The following is a 17,334-nucleotide window of genomic DNA, read 5'->3' on the forward strand; positions in this document are numbered from 1 at the left end:
GCTGCTGGTGAATGGATGTGCCACCGGGTTCATGTCTGAAGGTGGATGGATGGAGCCTCGCGATCTCCCGAGCTGTGGAGTTGAAGAGGGGGGAGCCACCTGCAAAAGAGACTCCAACGCCCAAGTCAGGATCCGTATAGATAACAGTAAGAGTGAGGGTGTAGTGACGTACCTCGGGGAGGGGTAGGGCCCTCCCCCTATATACTCTGTACCTAGGGCGGGTCTCACAAGAGCAGACCCTCCTTCCAGGAAGTTTTCTTTCCCCCAACTGTCAGGTGTCTTGCTGGAGGGGTGGAGATGTCGGGTTGGCCTCCTGATTCGGGTTCGACGTGCCCGTCGGGTCAGCTGCCCGGGCCGGGGCATCATGCTAGCTAGGCCGGGCCGGAACAGTGCCCCCAACGCGCCAGCTATGGTCGTTAGTGCCATTGTTGGCGTGTTCTGATCTCCTTCAATGGTATCACCGCGGGGTCGTCCGCTCGTGATTGGGGCGTACCTTCTACGTGCGAATGGGTTTCCTCGTCTCGAGGGATTGTCATTTGTCACCTCGTTCTCCGAGCTGGGCATTTAATGCTCTTAATCACTGATTTGAACCCTTAGTGAAATGTCTATTCTACCTCTGTCTTTCTTGCTTCTGGGCGTTAGTTACCTGTTCATTTTTCAATGCTTTTGTGTTCCAATTTCGCACTCCCAAATTGCTATAACACACTCTTCCTTCCCTTTCCACATTCTCTGAAGCTCGTCATTCCTAATCGCTCCTAACTTGTCCAATCTTTCCTCGATACTCCCCAATTTCTTTCGATCATCATCATTATCTTGGTAAGTTTTTCCTTTCTTTCCTGCTTCTTAACTTTGTTGCGTGCTCATGTTGCTTATGTGCTTTCCCCTGTTCATGCCTATTTGGATTAGGTTCCTGATTTTTGGTCTTTATTTAGCTGTAGATTTAGCCTTGGCTTAACTGTAGATAGGCTCACTGTAGCATTTAGCGTTAGTTCCTGTTTTCCTGACCTACCGACCTTATAGTCTGACCTTGAGTGGTGTTCCCACTGTAGGTATGGCACAACTTCCTCTTCCGAGGTCCTGTGTTGACAAATACGCCTGGGTCACCACAGACGTGAAGGATACACCTTCGCAAATAACCTTAGAGGAGCTAACGGAGTTCCGCCTTTACGACCAACTGTGCGGGGGAGGTCCCGAGGAGGGACGCTATGAGGTGTTTGTCCCCGCCGACCACGAGCGTATATTCCAGCTTAACCTTAAGAATCCCCGTGTTGCCGACTGGATCTGGATGTATAAAGCCATGTTTACCTTCTTGGGTGTTCGCATCCCCTTCTCCGCTTTCCAAATGGCTCTCCTCAACCGGTGCGACGTGGCTCCGTCCGAGCTGCACCCGAACAGTTGGGCCGCGATCCGGTGTTTTGAGATGGTTTGCAAATACCTAGATTTGCCAGCCTCTGTGGAGGTATTTCTATGGTTATTCGTCTTACTCAAGCCCTTAACCTATTCCAGGTATTTTTGTAGCAGGAGGTCCTTGGCTTGATACATACCGTTGATTTGGGAGGTGACGACCTGAGAGTCGTTGTTCACCTCTACCCTTGTTACCCCCACTTCTTTTGACAATAGCAGGCCACCGATTAGGGCCTCGTATTTCTCCTGGTTGTTGGAGACTGGGAACTCGAACTTGATGGACTGTCCGTATATTATCTTTGTCTGGATATCGAGGATTATCCCTCCACCTCCAGACGTTTGGTTGGAAGCTCCGTCAACGTGGAGTTTCCACTATGTGCCCGGGGTTTCGTGAGGGTCTCCCGTGACCTCCACAAGGAAGTCGGCTATGGCCTGGGCCTTGATTGCATGTCTGGGCTCATACTGCAGGTCGTATTAAGATAGCTCGATTGCACAGGTCATCATCCGTCCAGCCAGGTCGGGTTTTTGCAAGACTTGACGTATCGCTTGGTCTGTTCTGACGACAACGCGATGACCTTGGAAGTATTGTCGTAGCCTTCGAGATGAGGTTAATAGCGCATATGCTAACTTTTCCAACTTACTGTATCTCATCTCTGACCCTTGTAGTGCTTTGCTAACAAAATATACCGGCTGTTGTGTTTTCCCTTCTTCCCGTATTAAGACGGCCGCCAGGGCTTCGTCGATTATAGCAAGGTACAGATACAACGCCTCAGAGTCCTTGGGTTTGCCGAGAACGGGGGGTGCCGACAATATTCTTTTGAAATGGTGGAATGCCTCTTCGCATGCTGGGGTCCACTCGAACGCTATTCCTTTTTTCATCAAGTTGAAGAATGGAAGGGCCTTAGCTGCCAACGCTCCGAGGAAGCGGGATAGGGCTGTAAGCCTTCCGGCTAGCCTCTGTACGTCCTTGACGCATCTTGGGCTCTTCATTTGTAGAATTGTTTCGCTTTTCTCAAGATTGGCCTCCATTTCTCTCTGAGTTATCATAAATCCCTGGAACTTTCCGGCCTCCATGGCAAAGGCACACTTGAGAGGGTTAAGTATCATGTTGTGTCGCCGGAGGGACGCGAACACAGTCTCTAGGTCACCAATTAGGTCTTCCGACTTGCCAGTCTTTACCAGGATGTCGTCCACATACACCTCTACTGACTTCCCAATAAGTTCGCTGAAGACTTTGCTAATTAGCCTTTGGTAGGTTGCTCCCGCGTTCTTTAATTCGAACGACATTACCTTGTAACAATAGGTGCCACTTGGTATTATAAACGCCGTTTTTTCTTTGTCTGGTCGGTGCATCGGGATATGGTTATAACCAGAGTATGCGTTCATGAAACTCAAAAAGCGATATCCCGCGGCCCCGTCTACTAGAGCATCAATGTTGGGGAGGGAGAAAGAGTCCTTAGGGCATACCTTGTTGAGGTCGGAGTAATCTACACACATCTTTCACTTCCTGTTTGCTTTCTTAACCAGGACTACGTTCGACAACCAGGTCGAGTAGTCTAGCTCTTGGATGAATCCAGCTTCTAACAAGTTGGCCGTCTGCTTTGCCACTTCGTTGGCTCTCTCCTGGGACATCTTCCTTCGTCTTTGGGCTACAGGCTTGGCCTCTGCCTTCACGGCCAAGTGGTGTGACATGAACTGGGGCTCGATCTCCAGGCGAACAGATCGTTGTTTGCCCATATCATCTCCATGAAAGGCTCTTTCAAGTTGTGGGGGAGGTTTCTATTCACAAAGGTGAACTTATCTTCCGAGTCTCCGACCCTAAACTTTTCCAGGTCTCCTTCAGGCTCTGACTTTGGTTTGTCGTCAATCATGGCGTCCAGGTCGGCTAGGTAAACTCCGTATGTCTCTTTTGACTTCTTCCTCAGGGAGAAGCTGGCATTGTTGCATGCGACAGCCATTTTCAGATCTCCCCTGACGGATCCCACTGACGCATCGTTGGCTACGAATTTCATTGTTAGCATCTTGGTACATATTACCACCCCGAACTCGTTGATCGTTATAAGGTTGTAAGCCGTGGAGTCTCTCAGAACGACAAATTCTGCCAAGAGCGACCTTCTTCCTTGGCTTCCCCCTATAGACACCGGGAGGGAGATTATTCCATCAGGCTTGATGAAATTATCCCTTAAGCCGACCACACCGTGTTGGTGAGTTCTTAAGCCGGCTTCTCGGAGACACAGGGCGTCAAACACGTTTCGGAACATGATGTTTGAGTCGGCTCCGGTGTCGACAAGGATTCGCCTAACTAAGCTAGTTCCCACTCTCGCTGTAATTACCGTGGGAGGGTTCTCCGGCAGGTCGTGGAACCATTGGTCCTCCGGTCTGAATGACATCGTTGGGGTTCTCCTGGGGGAAAGCCCTTGGCTGGCTGATGACATGGCCAGGACCTTAACATCCTTATTTGTTGCCGACTTAGACCTTGGTGCGACATCCCTCTCGACTACGACGTTCACGATGGTGAGGCCACGGTCGTTGTCCTCTTCGGGCTCTTGCCTTGGCTTCACGGCTCAGCTCCTGTCATTGTCAGCTTGGTCGCGCTCTCGCCTCCTGGGTTCTCTAATGAGGTGGGAGAACTCCGCTAGCTTACGTTCCCTAATCGCCTGTTCCAGAGCGTCCTTCAAATCGAAGCAATCTTGGGTTTTATGGCCGAAACCCTTCTGGTAGTCGCAGAAGAGGTTCTTGTTTCCTTCGGTCCTATCCTTGAGCTGGCGAGGCTTCGACAAGATGCCTTTATCGGCTATCTGTTGATACACCTCAACAATCGGGGCCATCAGGGGGGAGTAGTTAGTGAACTTCCCTACCCGGGAAAACGGCTTGAAGGTTTTAGGCGGCACTCCATCCTTGGAGTGCTCCTTAGGCCTTTCTCCATTGTCGGGCTGACAAGTAGGATGATAGGCGGGCTGCCGCTTGTTGGCTGCCACCACTTAGCTAACTTCCTCGTCATTGATGTACTCTCTCGCCACATTCTGGATTTCTTGCATTGTCTACACAGGTTTGGTGGTGAGGTGTTTCCTGAAGTCTTCAATCAACAAACCATTTGTTAAACACAAGCTGGCCACCGAGTCGGTCAGGCCGTCAATCTCTAGGCATTCGTCATTGAACCTGTCCAGATACTTCCTAGCCGGTTCCTGCTTCTTTGTGTCACCCCCAGCAAGTTGATCGGGTGCTTAGCTTTGGCGATGCGCATGGTGATCTGAGCCAGAAAAGCGCCGGATATGTCTGCAAAGGTCGTCATAGAGCCTTTGGGGAGGGTGTTGAACCAGCGGATTGCCGGTCCTGCCAAGGTCACGGGGAAGGCGCGACATTTTTCTTCATCGCCCACACCTTCCAGATTCATCCTGGCCTCAAAGGCCGTTAGATGTTCCTAAGGGGTCCTGAATTCCGTCGTATCTCATGTCCGTTGGCTTGTCGAAATGTTTCGGTAGCCGGATTTCGAGAATGGAATGGTGGAAAGGGGTTGCCCTTATGATTACGAGGTGTCGTTGCCTTCTTGGTCTCTCCCTGCTATTTTCTCGGTTTTCCTCCTCTGTGTGTCTCACTGGAGGTCGAGTGTAGATTATGTGGTCTTGCCGTCTCCTCAGCACTTCCCTGCTTTTCCCCTGGCCCTCTGACTGGGTTCGGGGGGTCGTGAGCGCCTGGAGTGGTCCCTCCGGGGGCTTCTTCCTCTGGTTTCCCCCTCCGTTGAGGAGACCGGGAACGAGAGTGACCCGGACCGGGCTAGTAACGCTCTCTGTGTGCTAGCTCTCGCTCCAGGTTCTGCACCCTGTAGCACAGCTCCTGCATTATTCTTGCGCTGTCGCTCCTCGTTCCTCCAAAGGGACGCCTTTCCTGGGAGCGAGAGGGATGTTCGTCTCGCCGAGGAGGGAATCTTGTGCGTTCGCGGGAGGAAGCCAACGAGGCTACCCTATTGGCTTGGTGAACCAATTCCTCCATACTCGGCTCGCCTCCATCTTTTGGTTCCACTGGTCCCAACAGAAAGTCCATTAAGGCCAGAGTCTCTACAGATGGTGCCAATGTTCAGTTGACCGGGTGCCAAACGGGTTGGATGAACGGAACGGACATGAGTGGTGAAGGGAATCTAGACCTAGGCTGCTGGTGAATGGATGTGCCACCGGGTTCGTGTCTGAAGGTGGATGGTTGGAGCCTCGCAAACTCCCGAGCTGTGGATGGTTGCAAAAGGGACTCTGACGCTCATGTTAGGATCCGTACAGATGGCAGTAAGAGTGAGGGTGTAGTGACGTACCTCGGGGAGGGGTAGGGCCCTCCCCTATATACTCTGTGTCTAGGACGGATCCCACAGGAGCAGACCCACCTTCCAGAAAGTTTCCTTTCCCCCAGCTGTCAGGTGTCTTGCTGGAGGGATGGAGATGTCGGGTTGGCCTTCTGATTCGGATTCGACGTGCTCGTCGGGTCGGCCATCCGAGCCGGAGCATCGTGCCAATTGGGCCGGGCCGAAACAATACTCAAAGACTAGCATTTTTAAATATACTTTTAACCCATAATTTTAAATATTAATAGTTAAATAATAAATTTGACCTTCTAGCATTCCTCAAATATAATTGCCTAAATTGGTAATGTAACAAAGATAGTAAATGAATAAAAGAAAATCAAAGATCACTATTCCATTCAATTCCTCTCCCGATCCATCTCTATTTGCATTGCATCTCAAAATTTTCAAATCCAAACAATGCAAGTTTTGGTAATGTATTTCATTCCAGTCCATACCTCTCCTTCCATCAACCCAAAGAGATAGTTGTTGTAGACTTCAGAGTTCATATAGAAGTAGTACCATTTTATCAATTGTTGATATCAAATAAGAAACAGAAGCTCAGAATTTATGTACATTGAAAGCACTGCAAATTCAGAATAAAAATGAGTAAATGACCTCCTTCTTGCTAAGAGGAAGCAGCAGCTGCGGCGGCTGCTTGTATGGCTTTCTGCAATTCAGATTCCACATCACTCGCTACACTCTGTTTTGGTGGTGGCGGTGATGGTGGTTCTTTCTTCTCGTTAGATTCTCTAACACTCTTCTTGCTTCTCCAACGTTCAAACTCGCTAGACCCTGGACTAGAATGCTGCGAATGCGACACCTTCCTCCCACCGTTACCACCACCATTGCTTCTAACTCTGATCTCATCCAACAACTGCTTCATCTCCCTATTCTCCTTCTCTGCATCCTCCAAGTCCTTCTTCATCCACAAACACATTTCCTTCAGCATCTGCAAATCCCTTCCCTTCTTATCATATTCATTCTCTTGCTTAGATTCCTCAACAACCCTCTCTAACCCAATCTTGTTTACTGTCAAATACGGCATCTTCAACCCCAAATCCTCTGGAAAGTTCACTCCCCAACGCATATTCAACAGAAGCCCCTTCGTCACAGGCATCACTGTCCTAGCCATAACCGCAACACCAGCTGAAACGCCGCGTCGTTCACCGTTTCTGTTGTTCCTCTTCTCACTCTCAGGAACAAACACAGTTCCAGGGGTATCATTAATACGATCATTGTGGTTGTTGTTGTCCCTGGCACCAAAAGGCTCCAGTTTCATCTCTTGCCAACCGGAAGAAGAACCATTACGATCGAGGGAAGCAGTGGCGAAATAGGGTTTGGTAGGTTCGGGAGGGGGAATAGCATCGGAGAAGACGGTTTTGTTGAGGGAGAAATGACCGAATTGGGGCTTGAGGTGGAGGAAGAAAGAGGGAAGAGGGGCGTAGGAAGGGGAGAGGGTGAAGCTGGCAGAGAACACCAGAGGGGAGTGGCGAGGGCACCCCATCAGCCCCAACCCGGATTTCAGGGAAAGAGAGAACGGGAGGGAAGCCGTGGCGGTGGAGGTGGCGGTGGGGAAGTAAGAGACCTTGAGGGACGGGCCTGACGGGAAGTTGGTGGAGAGCGAGAAGCAAAAGTCGGAACCCGAGGCGGTTGCGGAGGAGGAGGCGGTGATGGTAGAAAGGAATGGGTGGTTGAAGATGGTGATGGGTAACTTGGCCGTCATGTGGTGGTGGTTTTCATCTTGACCCTGAAACTTGAGGGACAGCTTCATGGTTGACTGAGCTGAGACCAAAAGAGTTAACGGTGAACCACAACCACCGTGCCGTTGGAGAGAGAAACTGAGAAAGATGATGAGGTTGGTGAGTATGGGCCTTACGGTTACGAATCTGGTATCAGGGGCAAAGAAGACTTTTCCTCTCGTAACAAACTGACACCGCAGCATATTCTCAGCAGGTTTCAACCTTTCCAAGTTCCATCCCTCTCCCTCTCTGACTCGCTCACTGAATCACAAATTCCTCATCAAAATTCAAATGGGAAGTTTTATTAATCTTTCAACTTCCATCTCCGTCTTCAAATCCGATCTGTGTTCTTCCAAACACATCGCCGACGTGGTGCTCCTTCACGCCAAGCCTCCAACAATATGGAAATCGCGACCACTCTGCCACCAACCCGCATCAATGAGCTTCACTCAAATTTCCTCCTCCAATGGCTTTCCACCTCTTGTTACGAATCAATTCCTCTCAATCATTCATTCACTTACTAAATCACCAACTAATTCATTTCCACTTATTTATTTTTTTAATAGGAAGACAGCGACAGGTCAAACTCTCCCTTTGAGGTTCTCCCTGCTGATTACGGTGTCCACGTGGGAGCGGTGACTTCCGATTCACGCAGGAAAACTAAGATAGTGTGCACGATAGGTCCCGCTACCAGCTCCCGTGACATGATATGGAAGCTTGCCGAAACTGGAATGAACGTGGCGCGATTGAATATGTCCCATGGGGACTATGCATCGCACCAGAAGACCATTGATTTCGTTAAAGAATACAATGCTCAGTTTCAAGACAATGTTATAGCTATCATGCTTGACACCAAGGTTATTGCTTTTTTGTGTATTGGATTTAGTTTTTGAATTTGGAACAAACCCTCAAACTGATTTTTGTTAGCAGGGTCCTGAAGTTAGGAGTGGGGATGTACCTCAGCCAATTTTACTCAAGGAAGGTCAAACATTCAATTTCACCATTAGGAGGGGTGTCTCCACTGAAGACACTGTCAGTGTCAATTATGATGACTTTGTCAATGATGTTGAGGTTGGAGACATATTACTCGTTGATGGTAAGTCAAGTCCGGTTGCCTATTTCAATATGTCAGTGTTACTGCGTAGAAGATTATGATCTCATCAGGTTGTAATTTTAGGGGGAATGATGTCTCTTGCTGTTAAGTCAAAGACAAATGACTCTGTTAAATGTGAAGTGATTGATGGTGGAGAATTGAAATCTAGGCGTCATTTGAATGTCCGGGGAAAAAGTGCAACACTTCCTTCCATAACTGGTACAATTCAGTTGTTCTATTATTCACTTGTAGATACTCACAAGATGGATGCATTTCAAAATTTTATGTTGCTTTGCCATGTGCTTTAACATCAGAGAAGGATTGGGAAGATATCAAGTTTGGGGTAGACAATCAAGTAGACTTTTATGCTGTCTCATTTGTCAAGGATGCAAGAGTGGTTCATGAGTTAAAAGACTACCTCAAAAGTAATTTTTTCTTTTTCTTGCCTGTCTTATCTCCTGTCTCTAGGTGTGAGCATTTATGTGTATGCATTTTGTCTTTCTCTGCGTAGCATTGCTTCTCTTTATGAGCTAAATCACTGTTTAACCTTTTGTATAGGTCATAATGCTGATATACATGTGATTGTAAAAATTGAAAGTGCGGATTCTATACCAAATCTTCATTCAATACTTTCAGCTTCAGATGGGGTTTGTTTCTTGAAGGCTGAACTTCCATTGTGGAGATTTCGTATCTTTAATAATATCTTCCGGATAAAAGGACTGAAATCTATGTGATGTTGGAGATCATTTATTTGCCTGCACTTTTTATTTATTGTTTTTTTTTTGTCCATGTTGTTTGTGTGTGTAATATCTTCGATGATTTTTATTTTGTAGGCCATGGTTGCTCGTGGTGACCTTGGAGCTGAACTTCCAATTGAGGAAGTTCCTTTACTGCAGGTAAAAAGATGATATTTACGCCATTTTGCTCAAAGTTTGTGAGATGTACATTAGCTTTTCTGGATATTGTCTATGACAATAGTTATTGCTTTGTTGCATGATATATCTATTCAGAGATGCAGTGTTTAGTGGAAGTGGGAAAGCCTAATAAAATTAAACCAACTTCACTAGGTGTTACGAGTTTCAGTTTGTTCATGCTAATAGTTTTAGCCATTTGCTTCAATTAGGAAAGCCTTTCTGCTGCTGCTTGGAAGTTCTATATGGCTATATTTTGCTAGAATGACCACATTTTTCTCTTTTTATTGATTTAGGAAGTGAAGATTATGTTTATTTCTGATTTCCATGTTGTTCATTCCTATTTGCCAATAAAACAGGAGGATATCATAAGAAGATGTCATGGTATGCAAAAGCCGGTTATTGTGGCAACAAATATGCTTGAAAGCATGATTGCTCATCCTACACCAACAAGGGCAGAAGTGTCAGACATTGCAATTGCTGTAAGAGAAGGTACAGATGCCATCATGCTTTCTGGAGAAACTGCTCATGGAAAGTGAGTGTGCTATTCCTTTGTTGATCTTGGTTCCTTGATTTTTTTTGATTGGCTATTAGAACTTATTTCAATATTCATTTGTGAAGTGTAATGGTTGTAGAGACTAGGAAGGCAATACTAAAAGCTAAGCCCTGCCCTCGAATGTGAAAAATACCTTTGATGGCTACAAAACCATGCTTTTCATCCAGTTTATATGTTTGTAGATTATGGAAATATTATAGAACTCCTTTCTGTATCAAGATTTTCCCCCCATAAGTCTTTAAAATTTTATGACAAGGTATTGCTCTTTGTCTTTTGTGCTGAACATTTTTCATTTGATGTACCTGTGTTGTCCAAAATTTTTAGTCTAATAATGTCTGTTTTAAGATGATTGCTGCTGTTTCAGATATCCATTGAAAGCTGTTAAAGTTATGCACTCGGTGGCTTTAAGGACTGAATCAAGTATTCAGAATAGTGAAGCTTATCCAGGAAACTTAAGTCCGCATAAAGTATGTGCTTTCTTCGGGGGAAAAAAATTAGTCTCCTCGTAAATTATGTGTGCACAGTTGGAGCTTAGTTTCATATATTGTAGAAGATTTATTGCTATAGATTTTATCAATCATGTCCAAAAGTCTTAACTCTTAATTAATGTATGTTTAATTTTTTGCAGAGCCATATGGGAGAAATGTTTGCTTTCCACTCGACAACTATGTCTAATACTCTTAATGCTCCTATCATTGTTTTTACCAGAACAGGATCCATGGCTATTCTTTTGAGCCATTATAGGCCTTACTCGACAATCTTTGCGTTCACAAATCAGTGAGTAATTACAGAATAGTAGCATGTGTATGTTGCTTTATTTAATTTTAATTTTTTGTCCCCATTTCAAATAGGTAAAATATATGGACTTCATATATATACGTATAACCAGAGCTCATTTTTTGTTGAACTCTGCTGTTGCATTCATGATGTCCTTTCAGGAGTGATAGTAATTTTCAATGATTTTGAAAATAGAATGGTCAAGCATCTCTCTATCCTTGTTTCCCAATCTCAATTCTCAAGTACTGAACATATCATTCAGTCTAAGCGTTATATCATATTTTCATTGTATGACAAATAAGGATAATATTTTGGTCCAGGTTTTATCTTGTATAATTTTCATCTGCCATGATATTCTTTTAGTGTTCAATCAATCTTGTTCAATCCCCGATAAAATAATTATCTACTTATTGAGTATTTGGGGGGTTGCTGTTATTCATAGAGAACGGATTAAGCAGAGGTTGGCACTTTATCATGGGGTCATGCCCATATTCATGCAATTTTCAAATGATGCAGAGGAGACCTTCTCTAGAGCCATTAAGCTTCTCCTGGTGAGGAATATCTCCATCATTTGCACTCACATTTATGTATGATAATTGATAGGTTTTCTTGCAAATGTTGCTGAAAAATCTCCATGTTTCAGAGTAAGGGTCATTTGCTCGAGGGACAGCATGTTACCCTTGTTCAAAGTGGAGCACAACCAATCTGGCGTGAGGAATCCACGCACCACATACAAGTTCGTAAGGTTCAAGGATAAGATTTTTCTTTGCAGGTTCTTTCGTTCTCAAGACTGGACAAAAAGTTTTGGCTATCTTGTAAGTTGTATCTAGTTCTGTTTACTTTGAATCATAGGTTATGCATATGTCAAATTTGTAGCCAGTAATACAAGTTGCTTTATTCTGTTCTTTGTAAATGATCTAGAAAGAGCTGTGTACAGTACCAAATGGTTCAAACCTGAAATAATGCATGTACATTCAATTAGCCTAATTATAATGTATTAGAAGGCCCTTACGGAATTTCTCTCTTTTGAACTTTTTTATTGCCTTAATTAGTGGATTATCCATTGTTTGAAAGTCGAGTTCCAGACATTAAGGACAAAAATTGAGATTATACATGTCACTACATCTTTAGCAATGGAACATATAAATGAGAAAGAAGGGAAGCTTTTGAGGACCCAAAAACACTCTATTGCCTCATAAAAGTTTAGTTTGTACACAACTATGGCTTCAAGAAAGTGAACTGAAAATCAGTAGGGTTCAATAAAAGAGCGAGTTCCCATTGTATTAGAGTCGGAGACTCGCGTGCTGATTAGAAGGGCTTCTCTTACTGCAAACAAGCAAAACTTTTCTTCCAGTAGCAAGTAGCAACTATAACCAAGGTTATATAGACTAGTTTCTCCATTCTTTCTCTTATTAACATATATTGTTACCATTGCCTTTGAATTATGTCCCTGGAAAATTAGACTTTGAAACTACTTGCCTCATCATGCTCTTCACATTTCCCTTCCAGTTGGATACACTTGTACCACTTTGCACATGCAATATAAGCGATCAAGTCCATAGATGTCAAGACCGCTAAGAGAAAGTAAAACCTATCTAGGTGGCCTCTGTTGAGGTTTCCAGGGATCCACCCAGGCATGTGATCCTCAGTGGATATCTTCATAACCATGCTTACAAGTAAGCTGCTGACATAGTTCCCAAGGGAGATGGATGTCATGCAAAGTGCACTTCCAAAGCTCTTTAAGCCATCGGGTGTTTGAGCATTGAAGAACTCTAACTGGCCTACATACATAAACACTTCAGAAGCTCCTATAAATGCATACTGAGGGATTTGCCAGAAGATGCTTAGAGAGCTTGTGCCATTGCAGTGGATGCATCCTGGTTTGGCATACCTAAGCCTATAGCATTCAACTAACCCGGCAGAAACCATTGCTAGTACAGCTATGACGAGTCCGACTCCCATTCTTTGAAGTTCAGTAAGACCCTTAGAGTCTGACTTCTTAAGTTTTCCCACAAACGGATCAAGAACTCGACGGTAAAAGAAAATGAAGACAGCTACACTGAGGATATCAAAGCTTGACATGCTAGCCGGTGGTATTCTGAAATGAGAAATAGTGGTTTTCATGGCTGCACCTTGTTCCACAAAAAGAGAAGCCATTTGTGTGAAAACCACTGAGTATATTATGGTGCAAAGCCAAATTGGAAGAAGTCTCAGTATGCATTTAACTTCTTCAACCTGACTTATAGGACAGAGGTGCCAAGGGTTGTAAAGGGAATTCTTTTGGTCCTCTAGATCTCTTGAGGATATATATGCTGCCCTATCCAAGAACCTGCAATACAGAGAAATGACAAATTTATCAAATCGTCATTTCTCAATAGAATCATGAACGACATACTGACAGTCTTTTTTATTTAGTAACCTATGCCATGGTCTTAGCAAAATGGTTACATGAATGCAGGAAAAGAATTCATGCAAACTTGGAGATTCGAAGTATAAAGTATGAGCATCTACCCATGAACAATAGTATCTAATGTACTAGTCTACTACTTACTTGAACCCGTGAGTGTAGAGAATCTTTCTGTTGCTGTTGGTGGCAGAATCTATTGTATGCTTATCATATAACTCCTCTTCATTTGATGGCATTTGGACTTTCCATTTCCTTGATGCAGCAACAAGAACTTGGCAAAATCTGGAGAGAGGGTTGCCACTGGGCTTGAAGTGCCTATACCTTGGTGTGCCTACAAGGAACAAAATAAGTGCGGCTAAGGCAGAGCCTGCAGATACCCAGAACCCAAGTGCCCACATTCCTTCATCTTCAAAATAGCCTAGAATGGTGTTTGAGAAGAGGGAGCCAAGGTTCAAAGCCAGGTAGAAATAGCTAAAAAATGCCACCTTTGAGGGACCCTCCTTTGAGTGCTCCTCATCAAACTGATCTGCCCCAAATGTGGCAATATTGGGTTGATAGCCTCCATTGCCCAGGGCGATGAGATAGATTGAAAGGTAGAACATCCCCATCTCCAACCTTGAATGTTTCCCACATTGAACCAATTCATTCCCACAACCTTTAGGCTTAACCAAGAAGAGGTATGATGATAGGGATAAGGATGATAGACCCTATAACAAGCCAGAAGAAGATTTTTCTTTTTGTGATCAAGGAATGTACTAATATCTAGGAAGAGGAAAAACAAGAGAGAGTTTGTAGGTATACTTACGAGTACAAAGATGACTTGAAAAACAGCACAAGTTTTGTATCTTCCCCAGTAAGAATCACTTAGGAAAGCACCCACGAGAGAGAAGATGTAAACAGTCCCAGTCCACTTGCTCACATTGTTTGCTGCTTCAGCATTGTTTTGTCCTACCACCCTTGTCAGGAACAGCACCAGGTTCACTCCAACTCCAAAGAATGCAAGGGTTGCCAGACCTTGGTTCACTGATACATACAACAATCTCAGTCACGGTCATATTCCTTCAAATTATATGCTTATGTACATGCATTATATAAACTCATGATAAGTATCTATGGCAGTATCCTCGATTCTCGTGTAACTTATCACGAAAGCGACGGACTTCTACAAAGGCAGTGAATCAAATCACTTAAGATCACTAATAGCTGAAGTTCCTTTTGATAATTAAAGCCTGCACAGCACATATAAATTGTTTTTTTTTTCTTTCCCATTTTTAGATAACATCGTTATGCCTTACCATGATTTTCTAAATATTAATTGTACTTTGAGTTGACATTCATGTTTATCACTTCTATTTTAATTTTTTTTTTTAACATTTCAATCCAAAGTGATATTACTTTTATTTTTGTCTCCATTTAGATGTTCTGTTTCAGTGTTTCACTTAATTAATAGTTATTTGAAAGTGTGTGTTATAAATAATCAACTGGAGTGAGGACCCTTCACAGATGGTGGAAAATGATGTGTAAAGATTCCTGAAACGTGAATCACTTCACATCAGTATATAGCAACAGGGAAGTTGATCCTGTGCACGTGAAATCTTATTCTAAAATGGATCAAGAACAACTGTGATAACACATTAGCACCTCTATCAGCTTTTCCTAGGATTATTGCATTGCCACCAATAAAGCATTATATAGCACCGCCAAACATGTTAATGTATATTAGAAATTACATTATTTTATTATAATAAAATAATAATAATTTTGGGTTATATAGGGTTCGTCTTTATAGAGCAGACACTTTTAGGTTGCATTGGATTTTAAAGACAAAACAAAACACTAAAAATAAAATACAAAAATTAGAAGTACAAAAATTAAAATTTTTATATTTTGTTTGATAATAAATTAAAATAAATTATAAAAATTTAATTTATTTTTATTTTTTATACAAAAAATTTAAATATATATATAATAATAAAAATATAATTATAAAAATTTGATAAAAATAATAAAAAAATAAAATATATTTTTTATTAATATATTTATATTTTTTGTTAAAATAAATATAAAATATATTAATTTAATATTTTTAAATATAATATCTCTATTTTTATTTTATTTACTAAACATAATTTTATATTTTTATATTCATAATTTAATATCCTATATCTATAACCAAACGCAGTCTCATGCCTTTGTTCTTAGTGATGAATGGCTTCACCGCTTCATGGACGATATAACACTTCGAAGGCTGGTTTTGTGAAAAGAAATAATTTCTTTTACAAAAAGATATATGTGCTTTTATAAGTTATATTCATATTATGATTCATGAACCTACTTTCTGTCGTGGACGACGAATGTGTCACCTTGTTCCTAGTAGAACACGTTTGTGCATAATCTTTCTATTTTCTAAACCCAAAAATCATTTTGAACATTAATTGCCGGCATAGGTACCTAATTGATTTGTCTCTCTACATTATTATCTAATGGTATATAATAAAAAAGAATCATATATTTAAAATCTGTATAAATATTCAATTTTATTAAAGTATCAATATAAACCCAAGAGGCAATGATTTCTGACGTGCAATAGCAATTGTAAAAAAAAAAATGTAAAAATTAACCCAAAATTAGGATTCATTAGTTGCAGGATTGTGACCTGTGCCAATTTTCCTTGAATCCTTGCATGTAGATATATAGAAGGACGGCTTATATAAAAAAGCAAAACTACTTAGCCACTATAGTAATAATAATCTGAGTGTTACTCACGTGCTCCTTTCGAGTATGCTTCTAATATAAGTGTGCACATATGCATCGAGACACGTGGCAAGGACACAACCCATGCAAAGTCGTGGTGACAGGCAAAGGTTACGTGTCAGTAACATACTCATGGTATTGCTCTTATTTTAATTTGTATCGTTTATAATAACACATAAACTTAGCGTGGAGACAAAAGCCTCCATCAATTAACTTAATACATCACTACTCTTTCTTCCTTCGCCTCACGCTCCCCCTCAGTTACGTTCTTTTGGATTTTGCATTCATCCTCTTCCTCATCCATGATGAGTATGTTCAGTACAGTGTACTTATCACTAACTGATAAGATCACTTAAGCCCTTGTTTATTTTCTGATAACATATCTATAATATATTTAATTAAATTAATATAATATGTACTAATATTTCAACTATCATCTTTTCTTACTAAACTAAACATAAACATAATTATATGAGTTGAAAGTTGTTAAAAAATTTTAACATATTTAATTAAACTACTAACATAATATATATCATCTTAATTATCATTTTTAAATAAAGATCTCTTTATATAAAAGTATCTTCATCTATATATGCATAAAGGTTTATCCGTTTATCACAAACTATTATCATATACGTGTTATGTATTTGTATTTGCATGTGTACTATACTGTATGTGTCGGAAGTAGCTTTTTAATTATTATTTACCTCTCAACAAATTAAATAATAGTAATTAATTAAGAAGAAATAATGAAATAAATGTGAAGCTTACAGAGAATGATAATTCCAGCAAGCCATGTTCCAGATTTGGTTCTGATAGCAGGACGGCCATGCAAATCCACACTCCCATCAAGAGTCAATTCTTCTTGCTCCTCATCATCATTCAACTTTCCCTTAATATATAGACACACCTTTTAATTAAGTTTCTTAAGAATCAATTGAAATAATGTTATGCTTTTTCTATATGAAACTTAGACTCACCTCTAACTCTAAGCAAGCCATTGATATGATTGATATGATGATCACAAACAAGTTTAGTTTGATTAAAAAAAAAATGCAGGGGAATGAAGAGTGAGGGGGCAGGGAGGAAGGTATGGTATTAGTTGATTGTAGTAATGTTACATAAGAAAATGAAAGAGTGTGATGCTATAAATAGGGGAAGTATGGATCTCATGGACGGCCCAGATTTCGTGTTGTGATACAGTGGGGACATCCACTCTACACAATCACATGGAACATATAACAATAAAAAAATTTGGTTCAAACGGTCTAAAATTATTTGTTAAAATAATATGTATAATTTTAAATAGGTTTAATTATTCTGTTAGTTTTTATAATTTTGTAAAATTTTTAATTAAGTTTTTATA

At 41.9% G+C, this 17,334-nt stretch overlaps 3 protein-coding genes across 4 annotated transcripts; 1 reads left to right on the forward strand and 2 right to left on the reverse strand.

Annotated features, from left to right (window-relative positions):
- Positions 1–6,054: 6,054 nt before the first annotated feature.
- LOC112747989 (uncharacterized) lies at positions 6,055–7,673 on the reverse strand. The gene has a single exon (XM_025796200.2). The coding sequence runs from the start codon at positions 7,671–7,673 to the stop codon at positions 6,357–6,359; it is 1,317 nt and encodes a 438-aa protein (XP_025651985.1). The 3' UTR covers positions 6,055–6,356.
- Positions 7,674–7,737: 64 nt separating this feature from the next.
- LOC112747988 (pyruvate kinase isozyme G, chloroplastic-like) lies at positions 7,738–11,823 on the forward strand. Its single transcript, XM_025796199.3, has 12 exons — positions 7,738–7,953; positions 8,037–8,327; positions 8,401–8,566; positions 8,648–8,782; positions 8,878–8,988; positions 9,122–9,210; positions 9,397–9,459; positions 9,834–10,009; positions 10,395–10,497; positions 10,659–10,807; positions 11,250–11,358; positions 11,451–11,823. The coding sequence occupies exons 1-12, from the start codon at positions 7,762–7,764 to the stop codon at positions 11,562–11,564; spliced, it is 1,698 nt and encodes a 565-aa protein (XP_025651984.1). The 5' UTR covers positions 7,738–7,761; the 3' UTR covers positions 11,565–11,823.
- On the reverse strand, positions 11,816–17,099 carry LOC112747986 (protein NRT1/ PTR FAMILY 7.3-like). Of its 2 annotated transcripts, none has more exons than XM_025796197.3 (5): positions 16,949–17,099; positions 16,740–16,860; positions 14,020–14,237; positions 13,359–13,921; positions 11,816–13,136 (listed from the first exon to the last, which is right to left on the reverse strand). In XM_025796197.3, the coding sequence occupies exons 1-5, from the start codon at positions 16,967–16,969 to the stop codon at positions 12,266–12,268; spliced, it is 1,794 nt and encodes a 597-aa protein (XP_025651982.1). In that variant the 5' UTR covers positions 16,970–17,099; the 3' UTR covers positions 11,816–12,265. The 2 variants fall into 2 exon arrangements, with proteins under 2 accessions (XP_025651982.1, XP_025651983.1); XM_025796198.3 differs by having other exon boundaries at positions 16,740–16,854; positions 16,949–17,092.
- Between the last annotated feature and the right edge of the window lie 235 nt (positions 17,100–17,334).

Source organism: Arachis hypogaea, chromosome 15 (assembly GCF_003086295.3).
Source record: "Arachis hypogaea cultivar Tifrunner chromosome 15, arahy.Tifrunner.gnm2.J5K5, whole genome shotgun sequence".
Classification (NCBI taxonomy): domain Eukaryota; kingdom Viridiplantae; phylum Streptophyta; class Magnoliopsida; order Fabales; family Fabaceae; genus Arachis; species Arachis hypogaea.

Bases quoted from the DNA above. Each gene is read 5' to 3' on its own strand.
- LOC112747988 (XM_025796199.3), top strand. From the start codon at position 7,762: ATGGGAAGTTTTATTAATCTTTCAACTTCCATCTCCGTCTTCAAATCC. The intron at 10,010-10,394 runs GTGAGTGTGCTA...CTGCTGTTTCAG, and splicing joins GGAGAAACTGCTCATGGAAA to ATATCCATTGAAAGCTGTTA. The intron at 10,498-10,658 runs GTATGTGCTTTC...AATTTTTTGCAG, and splicing joins GAAACTTAAGTCCGCATAAA to AGCCATATGGGAGAAATGTT.
- LOC112747989 (XM_025796200.2), bottom strand. From the start codon at position 7,673: ATGCTGCGGTGTCAGTTTGTTACGAGAGGAAAAGTCTTCTTTGCCCCT.
- LOC112747986 (XM_025796197.3), bottom strand. From the start codon at position 16,969: ATGGCTTGCTTAGAGTTAGAG. The intron at 14,238-16,739 runs GTAAGCTTCACA...TGTATGTATCAG, and splicing joins TGCTGGAATTATCATTCTCT to TGAACCAAGGTCTGGCAACC. The intron at 13,922-14,019 runs GTAAGTATACCT...GGCTTGTTATAG, and splicing joins TTCAAGTCATCTTTGTACTC to GGTCTATCATCCTTATCCCT.